The sequence below is a fragment of the Podarcis pityusensis genome, assembly GCF_964106645.2.
Source record: "Podarcis pityusensis genome assembly, chromosome: 3".
NCBI lineage: Eukaryota > Metazoa > Chordata > Lepidosauria > Squamata > Lacertidae > Podarcis > Podarcis pityusensis.
In genome coordinates this window covers 38,529,267-38,548,558 of record NC_138026.1, presented here as the reverse complement: position 1 = coordinate 38,548,558, position 19,292 = coordinate 38,529,267, and the positions used below count along the sequence as shown (strand labels likewise).

The window sequence follows — 19,292 nt, the reverse complement described above, 5'->3', positions numbered from 1 at the left end:
GCATGACTCAGTTATGAAAGGGCTTGAGTCACATAATCTTTGGCTGGGAAAATATTTCTATTATCTGAACAACTTTCTCCCACTGCTATTTTTATGTACTAATATATAAAGCTGCAAGACGTTTATTGCATTAAACAAATCTTATGTGTGCTTTGTTAAAAATGTCTTTGATCCAAAGTAAGCAATTAAGTGACCATTTATTCAATGTTGTCCTATGCTGTATTGCTGAATAGCATTTTACTGCCTTGGCTGAATGGCAAAAATGATTCTTGCATAATATCACCCTGCATAACTATTTTTTTGAAATTTCCTACTGATGTAACATTGAAGACATTTGTGTTTTTGTCTTACAGTTAGAGATCCAGAGCTTCGACATTGTATGTAATGCCGTTTGGACTAGCAGAGATAGGTGCTGTGACATTCCTTCTAGGGTAAATATAATATTTAAAGCCTCATGTCAACAATCTGAGCCAGTCCTACACAGAGGACAATGCGGAATAATGTTTGAAAGGTCCCTGTTGGGAATGACAAATTGCTTATGGGACTCTGAATCATCCTGAGACTCAGAGGGCAAGAATGCAGATACCTTACCAGAGCCATATTATAAATGCTGCTATTTTGAACTTAGGTACGGTCAGGCCACATTTCAATCCAATTTTATCCCTTACAGATATATTTCCCATACGTATGACAAGATTTGAGGGTTTATTTTTAAAATAAGCAATAAATTTGCCCTATTCTACTCATACATACCCTCATAAATGCTGTTGGGTTTTTTTAAGTGAGTGTATGTTTGAGTCGAATTAGAGATGGAATAATGAGGTAGTTGGGCTATAGGATGGTGAAATAGTCATGTTTTAGTTACTGCTAGTGTAAATTAGCAGGCAAAACTCAAAAGGGTGAATTTGCACTAATCTGTAATGGGCTAAAGGTGGAAGAAAAGTTCAAATAAGGAAGGCAGAATGGTTGAGCGATGGTCAAGTGGAGGACACTGTGTGGCTTCTGCCCAGAGAGAGGAGAAAAGATGAAAAAGAGATGTAGTCTTACAAGAATAACAAATTGAAACCTTGTGCCCTGAAAAAATGTTTCTACTAAAATATGCTGGGCAATTTACTATCTTATTAAAGTTCTCCATGTTTTTTGTTTCAGTACCATTTTGAGACTTGCAACTTCTTATCGACTTCTGCCCCAAAGTTTGTGTTTAAGAAAACTCAATATCCATCTTCCCAAATGAGTGCAAACAGTGTCTACTCTGAGTAGACACATGCTCTCTTTTTCCAGGACACACCCTCTTTTTCATTGGTAGAGTCATCATAGCAATCCATCGTTAAAAGTAAAAGTTGGCAAAAGTGTCCTTTTTTTTTTTTTTTTTTTTTTGTTCTTCAGAATGGTTTTCTGATACACCTTCCTTCTGAAACCCAAGCAGCCCTGAAAATCTGTTACAGAGGTTGGGAACACTCCAGAAAGTGGCACAGGGGACTTCTAGGGGAAACAATGATTGGAGAATATTGTTTCTCCCTTCTCTTCTGCTACCAGACACTTCTGTTGGATTATTAACTGTTTCAGAAGCAGGATGACAGCATTGAATTTTCCCTCATATCGGTCACAGATTATATGGAAGCTATAACTCTGGATGCACCTTTAGAGAAACCCCCTATGGCACACATAAGCAACCTGAATTTCTTTAATTCATATGTGTAGATTACTATGTGTATGGGTAAATTGATTTATCTAAATCTGTTTTTAGTCCTAAGGATAAGTCCTACAATATAGGAAGTCATAAAAAGTGTAGCAAAACATCTGCTGAGTATTTTGCTCCATCCATGAGCAATGTGCATTTGGGACTAAGCAGCAAGACTTCCACACCAGCCATCATGGTTCCCAGGCAACCTTGAGTCTCAGTTCTCTCTCCTGTCAGTCTGCCTGCCCTTAAAAATATAATTTAAACATGCTACAGACAATAAAAAACATATTTGAAACCATTCTCTTGGTGATCACCCTTTAAAAAATATTCAAGGGAAATGACAGATGTTTGTCCTTTAATTTTCAGAGGGATGAAGCAAAATGCCCATCGTTACCAAATGCTTGCACATGCACACAAGACAGCGTGGGACCTCCAGGACCTCCAGGACCTGCTGTAAGCAAAATTATTGCATTGTGATTACCAGACATGTCACTCTGTAGAGTACCTCAGATTAACAAACTGGAATCCATAGAACTCCAATGACTTCAGGAAGCAGAGGTCAATGATGATGGCAACAACCTCTCTGTTCACACTAGCACAGGGAGCCAAATTAGCTGCAGCACCAGAATTAGTATAGCAACAGCTTTTGTCTGTTGATGCTCTAGATCCCTTGCAAACAGCCCTGTATGGCACTTTGAAGTCCTCCTGACCATTGGCACTTCAGAAGCCCGGCATTTGGATTGGTGGCAAGTCTGAAGCACTGCATATGATCAAAATGGGCTGGTGAGCCAACTGAGGAGGCCTGGTGGTTGATAATTATACAAAAGTATTGGGGAGGTGGGTAGAAGAAGTGTTGCGGGGGGGAGAGCCATTTCCCTCTATTTCCTAACCACAGTGACTTCTACTACTATCATGCCAGTCAATGAAGAGGTGAAACTGATGAGATTGTATCGTCACACTTCTGATCAGATTAATTTCACTCCTAAGAGGTAATTTAAGGAAGGACAAAGAGAAATTTGTTGTTGAATGTGCTGCAGAAGGGGAAGTGCGCACCATTCAAAGTAAAAGTGTATTTTTAAAAGTGAGACCTTTCTCTTGAAATAGTGAGACATTACTGTGTGGGAGCAGATACCCTTCCACACTATATTTGTAGAGAGTTATACGATAATAGACATGCAGCATGAGGAGGTATATATTTACAATTTCTTTACTGTGTTAAAAATTATTAGCAAATGTTTAAAAACACCCCAGGCGTGCATGTGGGTTTTCTTTTGTTTTTGTGCAATGGGGGTGTGCTTCTTGTCACCATGATGATGTTACTACCCAACACATTCCTACAATAATAACTGTACACATGACTATGGCAGCAATGCTTCTTGTACTATTGGGAGCTAAAATTGGCCATTCTAGGTACCGCTTTCAATACTGAAACCTTTACAGCAGTATTGATGCACTGGCAATAATCACTGTGTGTACATTGGGCAACAATATCACTGCAAAGTCTGGTGAAAAAAACCACATCTATGCACAGCTAGACTTCATAGCTTTCTTTGTTGTCTTTAGTATTTTTATCATAGATTTGTAGTGTGCAGTTTGACGCCCGCAGCCCCACAATACGTTGATCTAAAGTTTGTTAGTCTCTATTTGTGCATTGAATGAGCCCATAATGAACCTTCTGCTTCACCATTCAGCTACTTGCGAGAAGTAATATAGCTACTTGCAAGAAGAAATTTGCATTCATATATGATTTTGGACTTCCACGTCTATCTATCCATCTATCTATACTCATTATTTGCATGTTTTTGTTTTAGGGAGGCCCAGGTGCTAAGGGACCAAGAGGCGAAAGAGGCTTAACTGGGCCCTCTGTGAGTATCTGCCTAAAATACACACTTACGTGGATGTAAGTCCTATTGAACTCGGTGGGGCTTACTCCTGAGCAGACGTACACTGGATTGTTTTGTAACTGTTTTGTCTCCTCCCTTGGGTTTTTTTTAAAAAATACCAAGTAATTATTTAAAGTTAAAGTATCTGTATTTAGTTCTATATATTAGGACCACATCGTATGCTACATTTTTAGTATACTGTGAATGCAAGAAATATGTTTGCAAATATCTGTACCATCCCACACACCAGGGAGAAGTAATCTTACTGAAAATTCACTCTGTGACAGTTTTCCCTCTGAAATCAACCTCATTCATGTGAAATTATAATATCTGTATCTCACTTTGCTTCCCTTCAATTGCCTTCAGTTTCTATCATTAGTACACATGTGAGGAAGATATAAGAGAAAGGATGTCAGTTCTGCTGCATTGTTCTTCCCTGTCCCAGGAAGTTATGTGGGGTTGGTTCATCATCTATATTTTGTGGAGGAACCTGAGGCAATATTTGTCAACATCACAATGGAGGCACCAATATTTGTATCAAATAATGCCACCAAGCAATAATGCCGACACTCTTGGCTTATCATCTTTCACACCTTTAAACTACATAATATTTTGATAAAGCTGCTACAATGTGACAAGCTCACCAGCAAGGCAAAGTTTTACCTCAGCTGATGGCTACCAGTGTTTCTAAATGCACTAAAAAAAGAGTTTCGGCAAAGAGCCGAAACACAGTGGAACCCTCAGATTTCTAGACAGGCCTTTTATAAATGCTGTCACCTTGTGAAAACATATTATGTGAATCCATCTTTTACGTATGTTCTTTAAGATAACCACTTTGGAAGAATAAAAGGCTAGCTAGCAAATGGGTTTCTCTCTTTTTCTACTTTAAGGGGCCACCTGGTGCTCACGGAGATGTAGGACCTAGAGGCCCTCAAGGACCACCAGGACCACAGGGGCCAAATGGACTTTCCATTACAGGAGAACCAGTAAGTAAAAAGGCATTCTAGTTTTTGGAGAGAGCAAGATAGCCTGCATAGCATATTTAGTGCTCTCGGATACTCTTTAACTATTGCGCTTTGACATTGTTCGTCACATAGTAGAAAATACTGGGAATAAGTGCTTTAACACACGACATCATATTTACAAGCATTGCAATACTGGCAGATTACACAAAAAAATAATAGCCATACTATTGTTGTGGTGATTTATCTGCATTTCCAGATAAATTCTTAAGCTTTCAAAAGGTTAGGCAATTATCTGGCATTCTCTGAACTATTTTCTGATAGTTAACCATGTCACTATTCTGAGAAACTAAATCATGTGTTGCAGGCTGTGTAGGTAAATCAGAGGAAAGAATGACAAAGGGGCTGGAAGAAACAGTCCAGCCTTCCCCAGGAGCCCCCCAGTCTGGTGAATGGGATGGGTTGTACACTGTGGGGCTGGGATTCAAGAGGGAATCACTCCAAGTCTTCCCAGCCCAACGTGCATGATGAATGGCACCTTCTAAAACTTGCAATATTTCCTCCTCCTAGGGTCGTCAAGGGATGAAAGGTGATGCTGGAGAGCCAGGACTACCTGGTCGCTCAGTAAGTTTGCTTTTTTAAAAAATAATATGGTCATGCTACTTATGCTGCACATGTCCCATAAGTGCTAACATATATTAAGTTTTCACTTGTAGCCTGGTATGCATAAGTTTCTGTTTAGTTTCACTTGCTCTTCAACAGATGAGACAAAATGCTATTGAAGTTCAAAATAATAAAACAAGACCACACAGGTACAAAACCACATCATGTATCAGCTGTGAATTGGTACTGAGAAATGGGACTAGGTTTTAAGGAAACAAAGAAGGCATCAAAGTTCCAGGAAAAACTGGGCAACAACACAAGAAAAAAGACTCTCAAGCTCAGAGGCCTCACTATCCATTTTTACATCCCTTCATTTGGAGAACTGTTCCTTAATTCCTACTCTCTGCTTCTTTCTACTTAACCTATTCCTGCTCCAGAATAGGACCTCTCATTTTACTCTGTCGCTGCTAGGCTTACTCAGGAGTCTTTGGTGATGTACCTTGTCAAAAGATTTTTGAAAGTCCAAGTCAACTGTGTCAACCAGATCACCTCTGTCTCTATGCTTGTTGGTACTCTCAAATGTGTGTCTTGTATTGCATAACTCAATAATTCTCTCTGATTAATACTTTTCTTCTTCTGTAGGGATCTCCAGGCTTACCTGGCCCCCCTGGCCCAATGGGACCTCCAGGTGATAGGGTAAGCATTTTTGTTTTATATTTGTTGATGATCACAGTAGGTCTAGGGCTGTGCCATTGGTGGACAAAGATTCCTAGTTACACAACACTTTCCTACATGGAAGTCTACTAGTTTTGAGTAGGACATCCTTTTTGAGTACCAAAAGTAGGTGAGCTGGTGAGGGGCTCCATTTCAATGCTTGTACATGAACTGTGTTTTAACTTACATTGTGTTTCTTCTTTATGTACTCATGGCAAAATAAATATATGGATGACACTGCTCCCTTTGACTGTATAAGCAATAGACACATATTTTTCCTACTTGATAATTATTTTCATCATAGAACATTGTGTAAGGAGAAGCCACCTGGCTTGACTTTAGGAATAGCACAGGGTAGAACTTCCTCAGCAGGACTTCACAGGGTCAGGGTGAATGAATGAAGAGAGCCTGCCAAACCTACAAAAATAATCCCTAATGGATGGGTGCAGTTAAAAAATGGCAATCACCATCACTCAAATGCTTAAGGTTGGTTTGGTTGTATGTGAAAAGTTAAACTGTGCAGACCATCAGAGTAAAGACTGTGGCTAAGTTTAGATTGAGAGAGGAACAGTAAAGTTTTAGTATTAGAAATAAACTACTCTCCTGATATTGTCTGGTTATCTAAATCGCATAGTGCTTTCTCTTTGAAATTAATATGACAGCTATGACAACTACTCTTGATTAGTTAATATTTCTCTTTCTTGTGTGACTTTTTGGATGAGTGCTCATTATTCTCAGCCATTTTTGGGGGGGGTGAAGGGGCGCGTGATGTGAAGAGTGGGGGAAGCTCCATTGTGCAAGCAGACGTCCTTGCAGAAAGCTTCCGTTGAAAAGGCTGGTTAGGTGAATCCTGCCAACTAACAAAAAAGGCTGGATGTGAGAAAGCAAACAACAGGAGAAAGAGGGACAACAGAGTCTTAGGTGTAACACATGAGAAGATGATGATGTTGGAACTTCCTCACAAGTAATTGAGCTTTAGCATTCAGCATGAATTCTTAATCAGAGAAAAGCCTTGATATATTCATGTAATAACTAGTTGATGTTAGCGTAACTGAAGCACAGAACTAAATCACACCTAGGCTGGCAATATCTTTTAAACATATATATTAATAGTTAATGGACATTAGCCTAAACAAGTCATCATGGAATTAGCTTATCTTTTTAAAGAAACAAAACAATAATACATAAACTTTCACTTTTCAACTAGGGTTTCACTGGAAAAGATGGCCCAACTGGACCAAGAGGACCCCCTGGACCATTAGTAAGTGTTAGCTTGACTGTTTGTGGACTAACTGGGGGGCTTTGACATTGGGGAGGGATTAGCTTTGTAAAAGTCAGTTTGCTGTTATGGTTCTCCCTCTACCTCCTCATTGTTTGTGTTAGCAAGTAACTACCTGAGCAGGTTAAATCATACAACTATGTAACCTCTTTTGCCCCAAACCCTAAAGGTTCCAAGGATCTTCAGACCATTTGGTGAGCCTGGTACTCATTCTAAGTTCAGGGCTCTCGTCAACATGCCTCTCTGTGGGTTTGGTACAGTAGTTTACCTGGACAGTAATGCTTATGGATCTGTAATATAAGGACCCTTACACACACACACACACACGCACACACACGCACACACACGCACACACACGCACACACACGCACGCACACACACACACACACCACTTTTTAGCTTGCCCAGAACTCTCCACCATGTCTTTTTTCCCTGTTGGGTGATGCTCATTTGAGGCAATGCTTCTCAGCTACTTACTTCTGTGCTGCCTTTTCCTTCCTTGTTGTTTCTCTGTTTCCCTGCTACCTTTACTTTTCCCCTTCCTTGTCTCTATATCCAATATCCCTCATGTCCTTGTCTTGACCCCCATCTCCTTTTCACCCTGGTCTGCTCCAATTATACTCCTCTGACACCATCTCCTCCTCCCCCCCCCCCCGCCACAACTTTTATCATGCAGCTGGTTGGGCATTTCTGTTTTTCCCATGACATTGCCTTGACCCAACCCTTCCACTCTGCCTGCCTTACCCTTCTGGGCAGATCATCAAGCAGATGGAGCAACAGAGGAATCACTGCTCACAGCATTCACAACATACTATTATATAGGCATCATCTAAATGTAGACTCTTATGTGTATGCACATACATACATACACACAAGGGGTGTGTGGGTGTGTGTGGGTGTGGGTGGTATCAACAGGCTTGGATGAACTGTAGGGCTCATACATATACAAAAAACTTCAGGAAACAAAACTTAGTTAGGGGAAACTCTGCCCCCTAGCCCAATGATGACCAAGCATGCTCAGTGGCTATGGAATGCCGACTGATTCTTGAAGGGGAGGGAGGACAGAAAAAACCAGGGGAGGGGTAATATAAAGGAGTATCCTGGAAAAGGTCATGGCTGGCTGGCTGGCACACTTCATTTTGTTGCAGGCCTAATTTGTTTGATATAATTATGCATATTATTCAGTGCCAAATTTTGCTGTAATATCACTCTGGCAAAATGTGCACCCTTTGGACTCCCCTCTTGCATTCTAAGTCCTATTCCTATCAATCCTGTATTGTTTGTTATCCAGTTAGAAGATTTGATGACTACAGATAGTTATGCAGGAGGTTTTATTAAGAAAAAGATCTGGCTGTGTCTAATGTGGTCTGCACATGTTCATTATGCTGGAAAATAGTCAAAAGGAAATCATTTCGAGTACAGTTAAGCTTTGGGAATACTAGAAGCTTCATAATGTTTTATGGGGCTTGAAAATTTCTCTTATGGAATTTGTTCCTTTGATGTGATTAGAAAGATGTGAGTGTTTTGCTGCTGCTTGGAAAATCTGTTAAAAGAAAGCCTGCTAGTTGCTAGGACAATGCTTTTTCATGAAAAATCAATAGGCTAAGCATTAAAAATTATTTTCTTTTAAGATGCTATTTAATTACTTCCATACTAATTGTTAAACAAGTAAGTGAAAGACCAATCCTTTGCTCCCTAGGAAGGTAACTCATGAGACTCCCTCTGCACTGACAGAGAAGATGGTAGTGGGCAGAGAGAGATGGCCAAGGATGCCAACTTCCAGGTGCAAAATATAGACATAGGACATATCCAGTGCTATTTTTCTAGAAAAAGAGGTGCTGGAACTCACAAGGAATGCCTCCCTTGTTCTCTTATAATAGCAATGGTGTCTACCAGAGAGGTGCTGAAACTGAGTTCCAGTGAGTTCTGCCTGGAAAAAAAACATACATATACATATACATCATATATTGAGCTCAAAGCATTTAAGACTCCTCAGATGAACCTTGGATTAACCAATTCACACTGTTGCAAAACATTTCAGAGAGCAAGACTGAAATTGGTTTTGAACTTAGTTCAAAACACACTGGGCTTAATTAACTTTTTTTTTAAACCTTTTTTAAAACCTTTTTCAATTAACCTGGATATTTCCTTCCTTTTTTATAGCAACTGAGTGTCTCACCCAAGCTTCACCAACCTCAGCCCTCCAGATGTTTTGAGACTACAGTTCCCATCATCCCTGACCACTGGTCCTGCTAGCTAGGGATCATGGGAGTTGAAGGCCAAAAAACATCTGGAGGGCTGAGGTTGAGGAAGCCCGGTCTCACCTTTCCACATCTGTTGGGACCTAGAGCCAGTTCAGCAGTTCCTCACCAGTACAGATTGGGCAGGTGGTGGTGGTGGGACGGGGGTTGAGATGACCAAAATATAGAATTTTATTGCCAGATGCAAGCTTAACTTGTTCATAGAGCATTAAAGAAATAAAACAGAGACTCACTATTTATGTTACAAGGTGTGTCAGATTGTGAGGAAATGAAAACAAATAGTAGTAGGAAAAGTTTTCACATGCATTCCCTGCATTTGGTGAGTATCATGTTTGTTGGATTTAACAGACTATTATTATGTCCTCCTTAGTACACCTTTTCAATGTACATTTTTGCAGGGTGCCCCAGGAGTTCCTGGAGTTGCTGGCCCAACTGGAAAACCAGGAAAACCAGGAGATCGTGGCTCTCCGGTAAGATAACCAATGATTGGCATTTAGTGCATCTGTTATTAAAGATACCATCAAACGTTGAGAGAGCCATTGTGTGATGTGAGTCTGAGAAAAGTCTATCAGCACAACTAGCTAATATCTGAAAGTTAAGATGTTAAGTCTAATTTTCAGCAACTTCACTCCTTACAGCACATCTTTTTTTGCAATTTAAGTCAGGTCTGGAAATTGTGGTCAGGGCTTTCCACTAAAAAGAGAGCAGAAGCTGCACATGCCAAGGCTTATATTTCTGCACTATGTAAACATCTCAGAGCAAAATCAGCAGAATTACTGGAATTATTCTTTTTTAAGCACAGTCAAGTATGATGTGCTTCCCTAAGGTGGAAATTTTTATATGTAGCATTCTGGGAGCTTGTTGGTTTGAAAAAGTTTGAATGTTTACAGTGGAGCCTCGGTGTTGTGTTGTGGGTTCTGTCTAGAATCTTATACCAGATGAGGGATCAAGAGATTGTCCCAGCAGCATTGCCAGAGCCAATCTGTCTGATTTTGTCAAGGCTGCTATTAGAAAATTATGCATTTGGTACCAAAGGTTATAACGTTTGCATCTACTACACTGGTCAGCATGGGAAGGCTCTCTCTCATTATCTTAGCTTGTATCAGTACCTTTGAGGCAATGAAGGGTTGTACTTCCTCTGAACGAGTGGGTACATAGTTTAGAAGTACTTCTGGATCGATTGCTGTCGCTTGAGGCTCAAGTGGCCTTGGTGGTGCAGAGTGCTTTCCGTCAGATACATGGCCCAACTGCACCTCTATCTGGACAGGGATAGCCTAACTACTATTGTCTGTGCTCTGGTAACTTCTATGTTAGATTACTGCAATCTGTCATACATGGGGCTACCTCTGAAGATGGTTTGGAACTTCAGCCAGTGGTTAGGTTTCTCTCCAGGGCAAGACAGTTTGAGCATATAATGCCAATCCTAACCTGACAGCAGTGGCTGCCAGTTAGCTTCTGGGCCTAATGCAAAGTGCTGGTTTTGACCTATAAAGCCTTAAATAGCTCAGAATCACCATACCCCAATGACTGTCTCGCTCCATATGAACCAACTCAGACCCTGTGTTCATCATCTTAAGCCCTTCTTTGTGTGCCTCCTGAGCAAGAGGTCAAGAGGGTGGCAACATGAGAACGGACCTTTTCTGCAGTGGCTTCCCATTTGTGGAATGCTCTCCCCAGGGTGGCTCACATGCTGCCTTTGCCACACAGCTTTAGGCACCAGGCAAAAACAGTCCTATTCTCCCAAGCCTTTGGCCAATTACACAATCTAAGGCCTTTTAAAGTGGGGGAGGGGTATTATTTATGTTTGTTACTTTGTTGTGTATTTTTATGTTTTTATATTGTCTACCACCCTGTGATCTTTGGCCAAAGGGTGGTAAATTTTTAAATAATAATAGTAATTATAAAATAGTCTTGAAAAGGAGAAAGAGGAATTTTCTATATGGCCCCAGATAAGTCACATCAAGGTTTTTCTTCCCCCCCCCCCCCGCTTTTTAGAATGCCATGCAAATGTTTGCATCTAGCTACTGCTGCACATCAAGCTGCTGTTAAGAGGCAGAAGAGCAGTGACCAGTAAAAAGTTGGCTCCATTCAGCTTAGGAGCTCTGTATGTAATGATAACTTCAAGGCTTCTTCATAATAATGGAAAATAAATAAATAAATAAAAATATTTATACACTGCCCATCTGGCTAGGTTTCCCCAGTCACTCTGGGCGGCTTCCAGCAAAATATGAAAACATAATAAAACATCAAACATTCAAAACTTCCTGATACAGGGCTGCCTCCAGGTGTCTTCTGAAAGTTGTGTAGTTCTTTATCTCCTTGACATCTGATGGGAGGGCATTCCACAGAGAGGGTGCCACTCCCGAGAAGGCCCTCTGCCTGGTTCCCTGTAACTTCTAATTAATATATATATATATATGCTTCCCTTTATCCAAATATAATGTTTTCAGAGTGCAGTGTTTTGCTTTGGTTGTCCCACTCTCCCGCATACTGTTTCTCAGCTTTTCAGATCAAATCCCAGCAGGAATCTGGCATACAGTCTGTGCAGATGTTTTGTCAGACTCATGTGGTAGATGGGCTTTCAGCACCTATATGTATGCTATCAAGAAATGCCAAAGTGGCAACCTAAGCCCATGTGTGCAAGCGGTGGGCCAAATGTAGCCTGCAGAGTTTTAAAGGTCATCCAGACTTTTCCTGTAGCTACATGGCTGTGTTCCAAAGCAGCATTTCCTCACACAGCTTTACATATTTCTTGTGATAATGTAACCATCTAAGAATCTTTGTTAGCACTGGTAACACAAAGATCCAAATCACACACTTTTAAGCCAAGCATGGGAGAGTAATATCATGGTCACAGGTACTATGAAATCATTTCAACATGAGTATGTCACCAAAAAAGTTTAGATAATTCTGGGCCATAGTGAACAGAGAGCTTTTCTGAGTTCATTGGCCTATCAGTGCATTTTTAAGTATCTCTTGAGAATTCTAAGTTGGTGAGAAGAAAAAGTTCTAAGTGGGTGATAAGAGAAAAATGATTTGTATGCGTGTTTAGAAGACAGACAGACAGACATACAGGAAGCAGCAGCAATATCCTACTTGCTTTGAGCTTTTGCTTTCCATGGGGACAAACTTGATAATTTGCTAATTAATTACCGTACAAAAAGAAAAGCCTATTCTTTAGACAAAGATAGCTATAACACAATAGACTAATTAATTCAATAAGGAGAAAGTATCTAAGCAAACAATGGTGCCTCTTAAGTATTTAGAATGAACAAGAACAAATAATGTAACTATACTTCATAGACACAAACATTAGTTAAACAGCCTTCCCAGAGTCTCCCATTGGATCCATTTCTCACATGTGGTTGACATTACTTCTGGAAAGTAAATGCTGCCTCAGGCTAAGACAATCGACACATCATATTCTGTGTAAGGCTGGTCAAAATGACGAGAGAAGACATAAATTACTTGCCTGATCTGGGCATGTGGCAGCTCTGTACAGTTGCTAGCAATGTTGCTCTCCCAAAGAGATGTTTAGTGAATTAGAAGAGTCCTTTTCTTTCACACACTTGCTTTGACAACTCAGGTAAAGAGTTTAAGGGTCCCTTTATTTGCAAGAAGAGTGGTTTATGTTGCTGCACTGAAAGCAGCCTGGGGGATAACAAATAATCAGAGCCATATGTAAACAAACAGACTTTTGCATGTTTGGCAGCAGCACCCAGGGTCACCATGACCCTAAATTCTGCACATCTGAAATCATCCCTGGTGTAAACTTCTCACTTTCACAAATTAAATGTTCATGATCTCAGTGCAAGATTGTTGAAATGTTGCCATATTCAGTTATGCTCTAGTCCTGCAGAGTAATTTATTGGTGTGTCACTGAAGGAGCTTTTTAAAGAAACCACTTGTGGCCAGATTTGGTGATTACTTTTGCTGACAACAGAATATTAAGCATGATTAAATAATAACTAACGATTCACCTCTGGGAGCTTACCAGTGAAAATCTGTTTGGTTTAATAGCAATTTCTCTTTTGTTTGTTCATTTGAATGCCCAGAATTTCCACACATTTCTGATCATTTATTTCAAAAATTGGAGTCCCCACAGAAAGGAGAAGGGAGGGAATTTAAAGGAAATTCAGCAGTTGAGGTTCTGGTATTACTGATGCCAATCCGCCTTCGTCATCAAATCAGCTTAGTACAACAAAAGTGGAGGACATTACTGTGGATGGTGCACTAGAGGTATAGGGTGAAACATCTCTGGTTTGAGATGTTTATTAAGTGCCTCTGGAAGGACTACAGAACTTGTTCAAATGACTAAGATTTACTAGGGTGGGTTAATATTTTTCTGATAACAGTCCAAGGGTTCAGACAACACTGTCTCCTTTTTGGATGATTTGAAAAGGGAAGTCCATGTTGTTGACAGATGAAACAACGTTAACTGGTTTCAAATAGGTAATAAATAGATATGTGTGACAATTGTCATGCATTTTTGAATATCTGCAAATATACAGCTTAAATGCACTGACTATGTTTATTGAAATTAACCAGGAGATAATTTAATTTTTAATTATTTTTGTCTCTCCCCTACCCCCCACGGCTATATATTCTAATGAAAATAATTATAAGGGCAACTTATTATCAAGTCATGTTTTTTTTCTTAAGAAGCCATGCTGGAAGATGTTTCAGTAAGGAATACAATAAAAATATTAATATAGGTTATGTTAAAATAAAATAAAAATCCTTCCAGTAGCACCTTTAAGACCAACTAAGTTAGTTCTTGGTATGAGCTTTCGTGTGCAAGCACACTTCTTCAGATACACTGAAACAGAAGTTGCCTTTCGTGTGCAAGCACACTTCTTCAGATACACTGAAACAGAAGTTGCTATATAGTGAGAAGGTGGGGAGGGGTATTACTCAGAAGGGTGGTGGGAATGGGAGATTGGCAGATAGCTGGGATGAGCCTGCTGACGACTCTTAACGACTGTAATGGGTCTTACAGGAAAAGGCAAGGGGTGAGAAGGTGAGAAATGGCTTAGTCATGTATAATGGGATAAGAATCCAATGTCTTTGTTCAAACCAGGTTTCTCCATGGTTTTAAGTTTGGTAATGAGTTGCAATTCAGCAGCTTCTCTTTCCAGTCTATTTCTGAAATTCCTTTGTAGTAAAATAAAAAAAGCTCATACCAAGAACTAACTTAGTTGGTCTCAAAGGTGCTACTGGAAGGATTTTTTTTTTTTATTTTGACTATGGCAGACCAACACGGCTACCTATCTATAGGTTATGTTGTTCTTGGTCATGGTTTTATATTATGATATCCTTGGAAAGCTATTATTGATGGTCCCAATTTTTTTGCAGACTGATGTTCATACTCCCTGAAACATTAATACTGCCTGTTTCCTTCCTTAGCACTGTTATCTAAAAAGGATAGATAAACACCCAAAGTGTTGGTGGGGTGGTTAAATGAAGGCTATGTATTCTAGTAAATGAAAATAATCACCATAGCAACTTAGAGGTAGGCAATTGTAGCTTATTGGTACACAAAATGTGGTGCATGTAGAAGTGCCCAGGTTCTGGCATTTCTGGGAAAGACTTAAGACTCTTGCCTGAAACCCTGTAGATTTACTGCCAGTCTGCTTAGATGACGCTGAGCTAGATGGACCAGTGGTCTGATTCAGTATAAGGCAGACACTTGACTTTCATGGGCTGACCTTCCATGTTCAGGCCCTGGAGTGCCTGGCACACACTTTTGCAGTCACTCCTGTTAATACTCCCTCTTTCTGTGATGCACTCTGATGGAGTTTAATTCATTACAGGGGCCAGCTGGAATAAAAGGCGAGAAAGGTGACAGAGTAAGTGCACCCTTAAAATGAATTTGTCTGCATTTTCTAATGCTTCTTACAAAAGAGCACATCATGTCTAATACATGTTCTGTTTCTTTTATTAAGGGAGACATTGCTTCCCAGAATATGATGCGAGCTGTTGCAAGACAAGTCTGTGAACAAATGATGAATGGTAAACAATGCTTTGAAATATGTGCAACAAAACGCATGTTTCCGTGTACCATATTGTCAGACTCTGTTGTGAACTTAAAGCTTAAAGTCACATGGGTTAAGTGTTTCTCAAATTAGGCAGAGCCTAGGCTGGTGGGTGAAATTGCAAATGTTTGGCCTCTTGCTAGCTCGATCACCAAATCCAGCAGAGTCTGATCAGCTGAAAGCAACTCTGAGTTACCACAGGTGGGTACAAACCAATGGCTGTCACAACAAGCCTAGGTTTATTTGCCACTTTTCCCATTGGCATATTCAATGTGGCAAACAAGAACTTCATTGTACCAAATCAACACAAAATTAGTCAGTGGTTGATATTCTGGATTGAAATATGGGTTTGAGTTTGATTCCTTGCTTTGCTGTCAGCTGCTGCCTTTCTGTAGCAGTACTGATAATGCTTAATGAAGGCTAGGTCTGATCCCACCTTATGCTGTTGCCACTTTGTGCTCTTCAGTGGCAGTAGCAGTGATGACAAGCTGAGGTCCCATTCTCCAAATGCTGGCAAATACTGAATATGTTTTGCTGCGCCTTCTGGTGTTTGTCATACATGGTCTTCTAGAGCATACAGAAATGAAAATAAATGGTTATGCTTAAAAGTAGGGGCATGGTCAAGTCCACTACAGGCATACTGCCCATACATAGAGGTATCATTTATAGGCATTAGAGCTTGTCTTCAAACTGTGAGATTTTGACCAGCTTCGGCCCATCTGAAGCTGATACAGGCTCGTCTTATCTTGAGCCCAAGCAGAGTAGTCCACACAGCAGAAGGATAAGCAGTATGTGCCACATTTTTAACTTTATTTCCACTCTATGCTGAGAGAATACAAACATGCATCTTGCCTCTGTGAGAGCAGAGAAGCAACTATCTCTCAGGAACAAAGAAACCGAGAGAACACTGAAAAACAGGAAACCAGTGTACGTCACATCCAGTCTCCCATTCCCGTGGGAATCCAACAGTAACTCTGACTGTGGAATGCAAAACAATGTCTTGTGACTGCAGTTGCTGCTCAGTGAGGGAAATAGAAACCAACACAAACTTGCCTTCTGTTGTGCACACTCAGTACATCAGGCCATTATGGGGGCTGGGAGGCAGGTACATGACACCCAGAACTCTGCCTTACATTCTGTGCCTTACATTCTTAGGCAAGACCTTGTGATAAAATATGTGTTCTTCTGGGGAGCTAGGTTGTACTGGATTCAGCTTTTTTATAATACCATCTTGCTGCCAACATTTCTCCTTTCATTGTATTTATTGGATCTACAGTTGCATAGAGTGGAACCTCACAAGCTCTATGCCTCCATGGGTAGAAGAGAGTGGAAGAGATTTTGGCTGATTGGGCCTCCCCACCCCCACCTCCACCCATCCGTGTCTCTCCTAAAATAAACCCAAACTGTTCTGGAAGCTTTGGGATCCTCCAGAACAGCGTGAGGGGCTGAGTGTGTTGAGGCTGCAGGCCAGAGTTGGTATGGGAGAAAATCATGTTCTGTCCATGGAAGCACCCAGTTTACAGAGCAGGTGCCTACACTGGCTCTGACTCACTTCCGCAAATGAATCTAACCCTATGGGTATTAAATGCTAATCCTACTCAGAGTAGACCCACTGAGGTTAATGGCATGATTTACTCAGGCTCATTAATTTCAGTCTACTAAGAGTGGAATTTAGTTGAATTTATTTATTTATGAGTTTATACTATTTGTTAATCTTAGCCTAAAGTCGTGTACCAAATTAACCAATAGTAGTCAGGAAGGTGCTTTGTGGCACCAGGGAGCAGTATTCTGTTTTGTTTTTCACAAAAACATGGTATTGTGCATTCTTATATTATCCTGTTTTATTTCTCCAAAGCCAATATGGCCCAGTTTAACCAGAGGCTGAATCAAATACCAAATGATTACTATTCAAACCGTAACCAGCCAGGACCATCAGGACCACCAGGGCCCCCTGGACCTGCTGGGCCACCAGGAGAACCTGGGTCTGGGGGCAGGCCAGGCTTCCCAGGCACACCTGGCATGCAAGGGCCAGCTGGAGAAAGAGGTGAGTTGTACTATATATGTATAAAATGTGTGTGTGTGTTTCATCATCCTAGGTCAGCTGCTGTCAATCCTTTGCTAATCCTTCAGTCTAATAACATCCACAGGACAGCCTTTAAACCAAACAGAATGTTTTAGTATAAAAATGGCCTGCATATGCTAAGTGGTTCATTGGATGAATAAGAGCAATATTTTAAAATGTGCTGTTAATTATATGCTTCACAATGTGTGCTTTAGGGCTACCTGGAGAGAAAGGTGAAAGAGGGATTGGATCACAAGGGCCACGAGGTTTGCCTGGGTCACCAGGTGAGTTTTCTGCATCACATGGCAGCAAAAAACCGTAAAAGATAATATTGACAGGCTTTATTATGTACGCAAGTAAAATTTGATCAAAATGATCATCAAGTCTTTTTAGCTTGTATCTAGCCAGACATTTTACATTTCCCCCCTCCTATTTCAGGGGAAACAAAATGTTATTTTAGCCTTTTGACTCAGAATTAGGTTTTAGTTGCAATTATTGTGCTCTCTTTCAGTTGTAAATTACTCTATAGTATAGTTACAATTTAGGATAGAATGCAGGGCCTTCACAGTTACTTTTTCTATCAGTACAATTTTGATCATTTACTGATGTCCTGGCAAGAGTAGGCAGACTGTCTTGGCGCTTCTGTCTTTAATTTACTAGTTGAAACATACCTTTCTTCATTACAAGATCCATAAGAATTTTGCAACAAATTTTAGCTCCACTTTGTTAAAGCTCTCAACATTTCTGTTAACCATGAATATAACTTGTTCCAAAAAAACCACCCCATGATCTCATCCATTCTAAAGCTGCAGGGTAGCAGAACTGAAGCAGCCCTACACTTTAATTGAAATTTAGTGTGCTTGTCTAATACAGAAGTGCCCCATGAGATCCCTGTATCGTACACAGGATGGATATAAACCACTAAGCTCAAATCTTGCCACAGCAGTTTTCTGTGCATAAAGACCTTAAAATTAGGGAACCAACTAATGATGAGTTACATCTTGGGTTCCCTGCGGTCGCTTCATTGACACCATATGTAGAACCCAAATGGAAACATTTCTTAACCATATGTCTGAGTCTAGACTTCAGTTTTGACAGTCACTTTATCGGACTGCTGCATGTTGAATTATATAGATATATTATCTTCCTTTTTCTTCTATAATTAGGTCCACAAGGAGAATCCAGAGTTGGTCCTCCAGGTGCTACAGGCTCACGGGGACCACCTGGGCCACCTGGCCGTCCTGGTAACTCAGGTATCAGAGGTCCCCCCGGGCCTCCTGGATACTGTGATTCATCCCAGTGTGCTAGCATTGCTTACAATGGTCAAGGATATCCAGGTAGGTTACTGAGTACTTAAACTTAATTTTGTACCTCACTGATATGTCAGTTCCGTCTGAATTGCTTTGTGGAAGGAGACCTTCTAGTGTAATGAACTGAATCCAGCTCAGCTGTTCAGTACTCGTAACTGAGCCAGCCTAGAACTAATAATTCAGGTGCTATTAAAAGTACTTTTTTGGTATTTACTGAACTACCCCAGTTTGATATGTGTTTTGTGTTAAGGGGAAAATATTACCTTTCAGAAGCAGTTCATTTCTAATATAGTGTTAGAAAAGTATTATCTTTGCTTAAGGATTTAAATGACAATTTTCTTCTTCTTCTTCTCCTTGTGCTCCTCCTCCCATCAAACTACTTCTTCTGAACAAGGTTGACCTCTCCATCTAAAGTAAAAAGAACACAGTTGTTTGCCATTTTGTGTCTTTCTGATTAATGTTGGGATTATCTATACAAAATTAGTACCTGAAATCTAAT

At 40.3% G+C, this 19,292-nt stretch overlaps 1 protein-coding gene across 4 annotated transcripts in view; it reads left to right on the top strand.

The window, feature by feature from the left end:
- Positions 1-19,292, top strand: part of COL12A1 (collagen type XII alpha 1 chain) — a 130,761-nt gene that overhangs the window by 93,036 nt on the left and 18,433 nt on the right. For 3 of the 4 annotated variants that reach the window (XM_080997874.1, XM_080997875.1, XM_080997876.1), the window contains exons 53-66: positions 354-431; positions 2,051-2,137; positions 3,496-3,549; positions 4,458-4,553; positions 5,100-5,153; positions 5,775-5,828; positions 7,054-7,107; positions 9,785-9,856; positions 15,200-15,235; positions 15,332-15,398; positions 17,277-17,465; positions 17,699-17,767; positions 18,650-18,820; positions 19,188-19,229. In XM_080997874.1, coding sequence (XP_080854000.1) covers positions 354-431; positions 2,051-2,137; positions 3,496-3,549; positions 4,458-4,553; positions 5,100-5,153; positions 5,775-5,828; positions 7,054-7,107; positions 9,785-9,856; positions 15,200-15,235; positions 15,332-15,398; positions 17,277-17,465; positions 17,699-17,767; positions 18,650-18,820; positions 19,188-19,192 — 1,086 coding nt within the window. In that variant the 3' untranslated portion in view covers positions 19,193-19,229. Of the gene's footprint in view, positions 1-353; positions 432-2,050; positions 2,138-3,495; positions 3,550-4,457; positions 4,554-5,099; positions 5,154-5,774; positions 5,829-7,053; positions 7,108-9,784; positions 9,857-15,199; positions 15,236-15,331; positions 15,399-17,276; positions 17,466-17,698; positions 17,768-18,649; positions 18,821-19,187; positions 19,230-19,292 lie in introns of those variants that run through there. The other variant, XM_080997877.1, reaches the window with a different exon arrangement.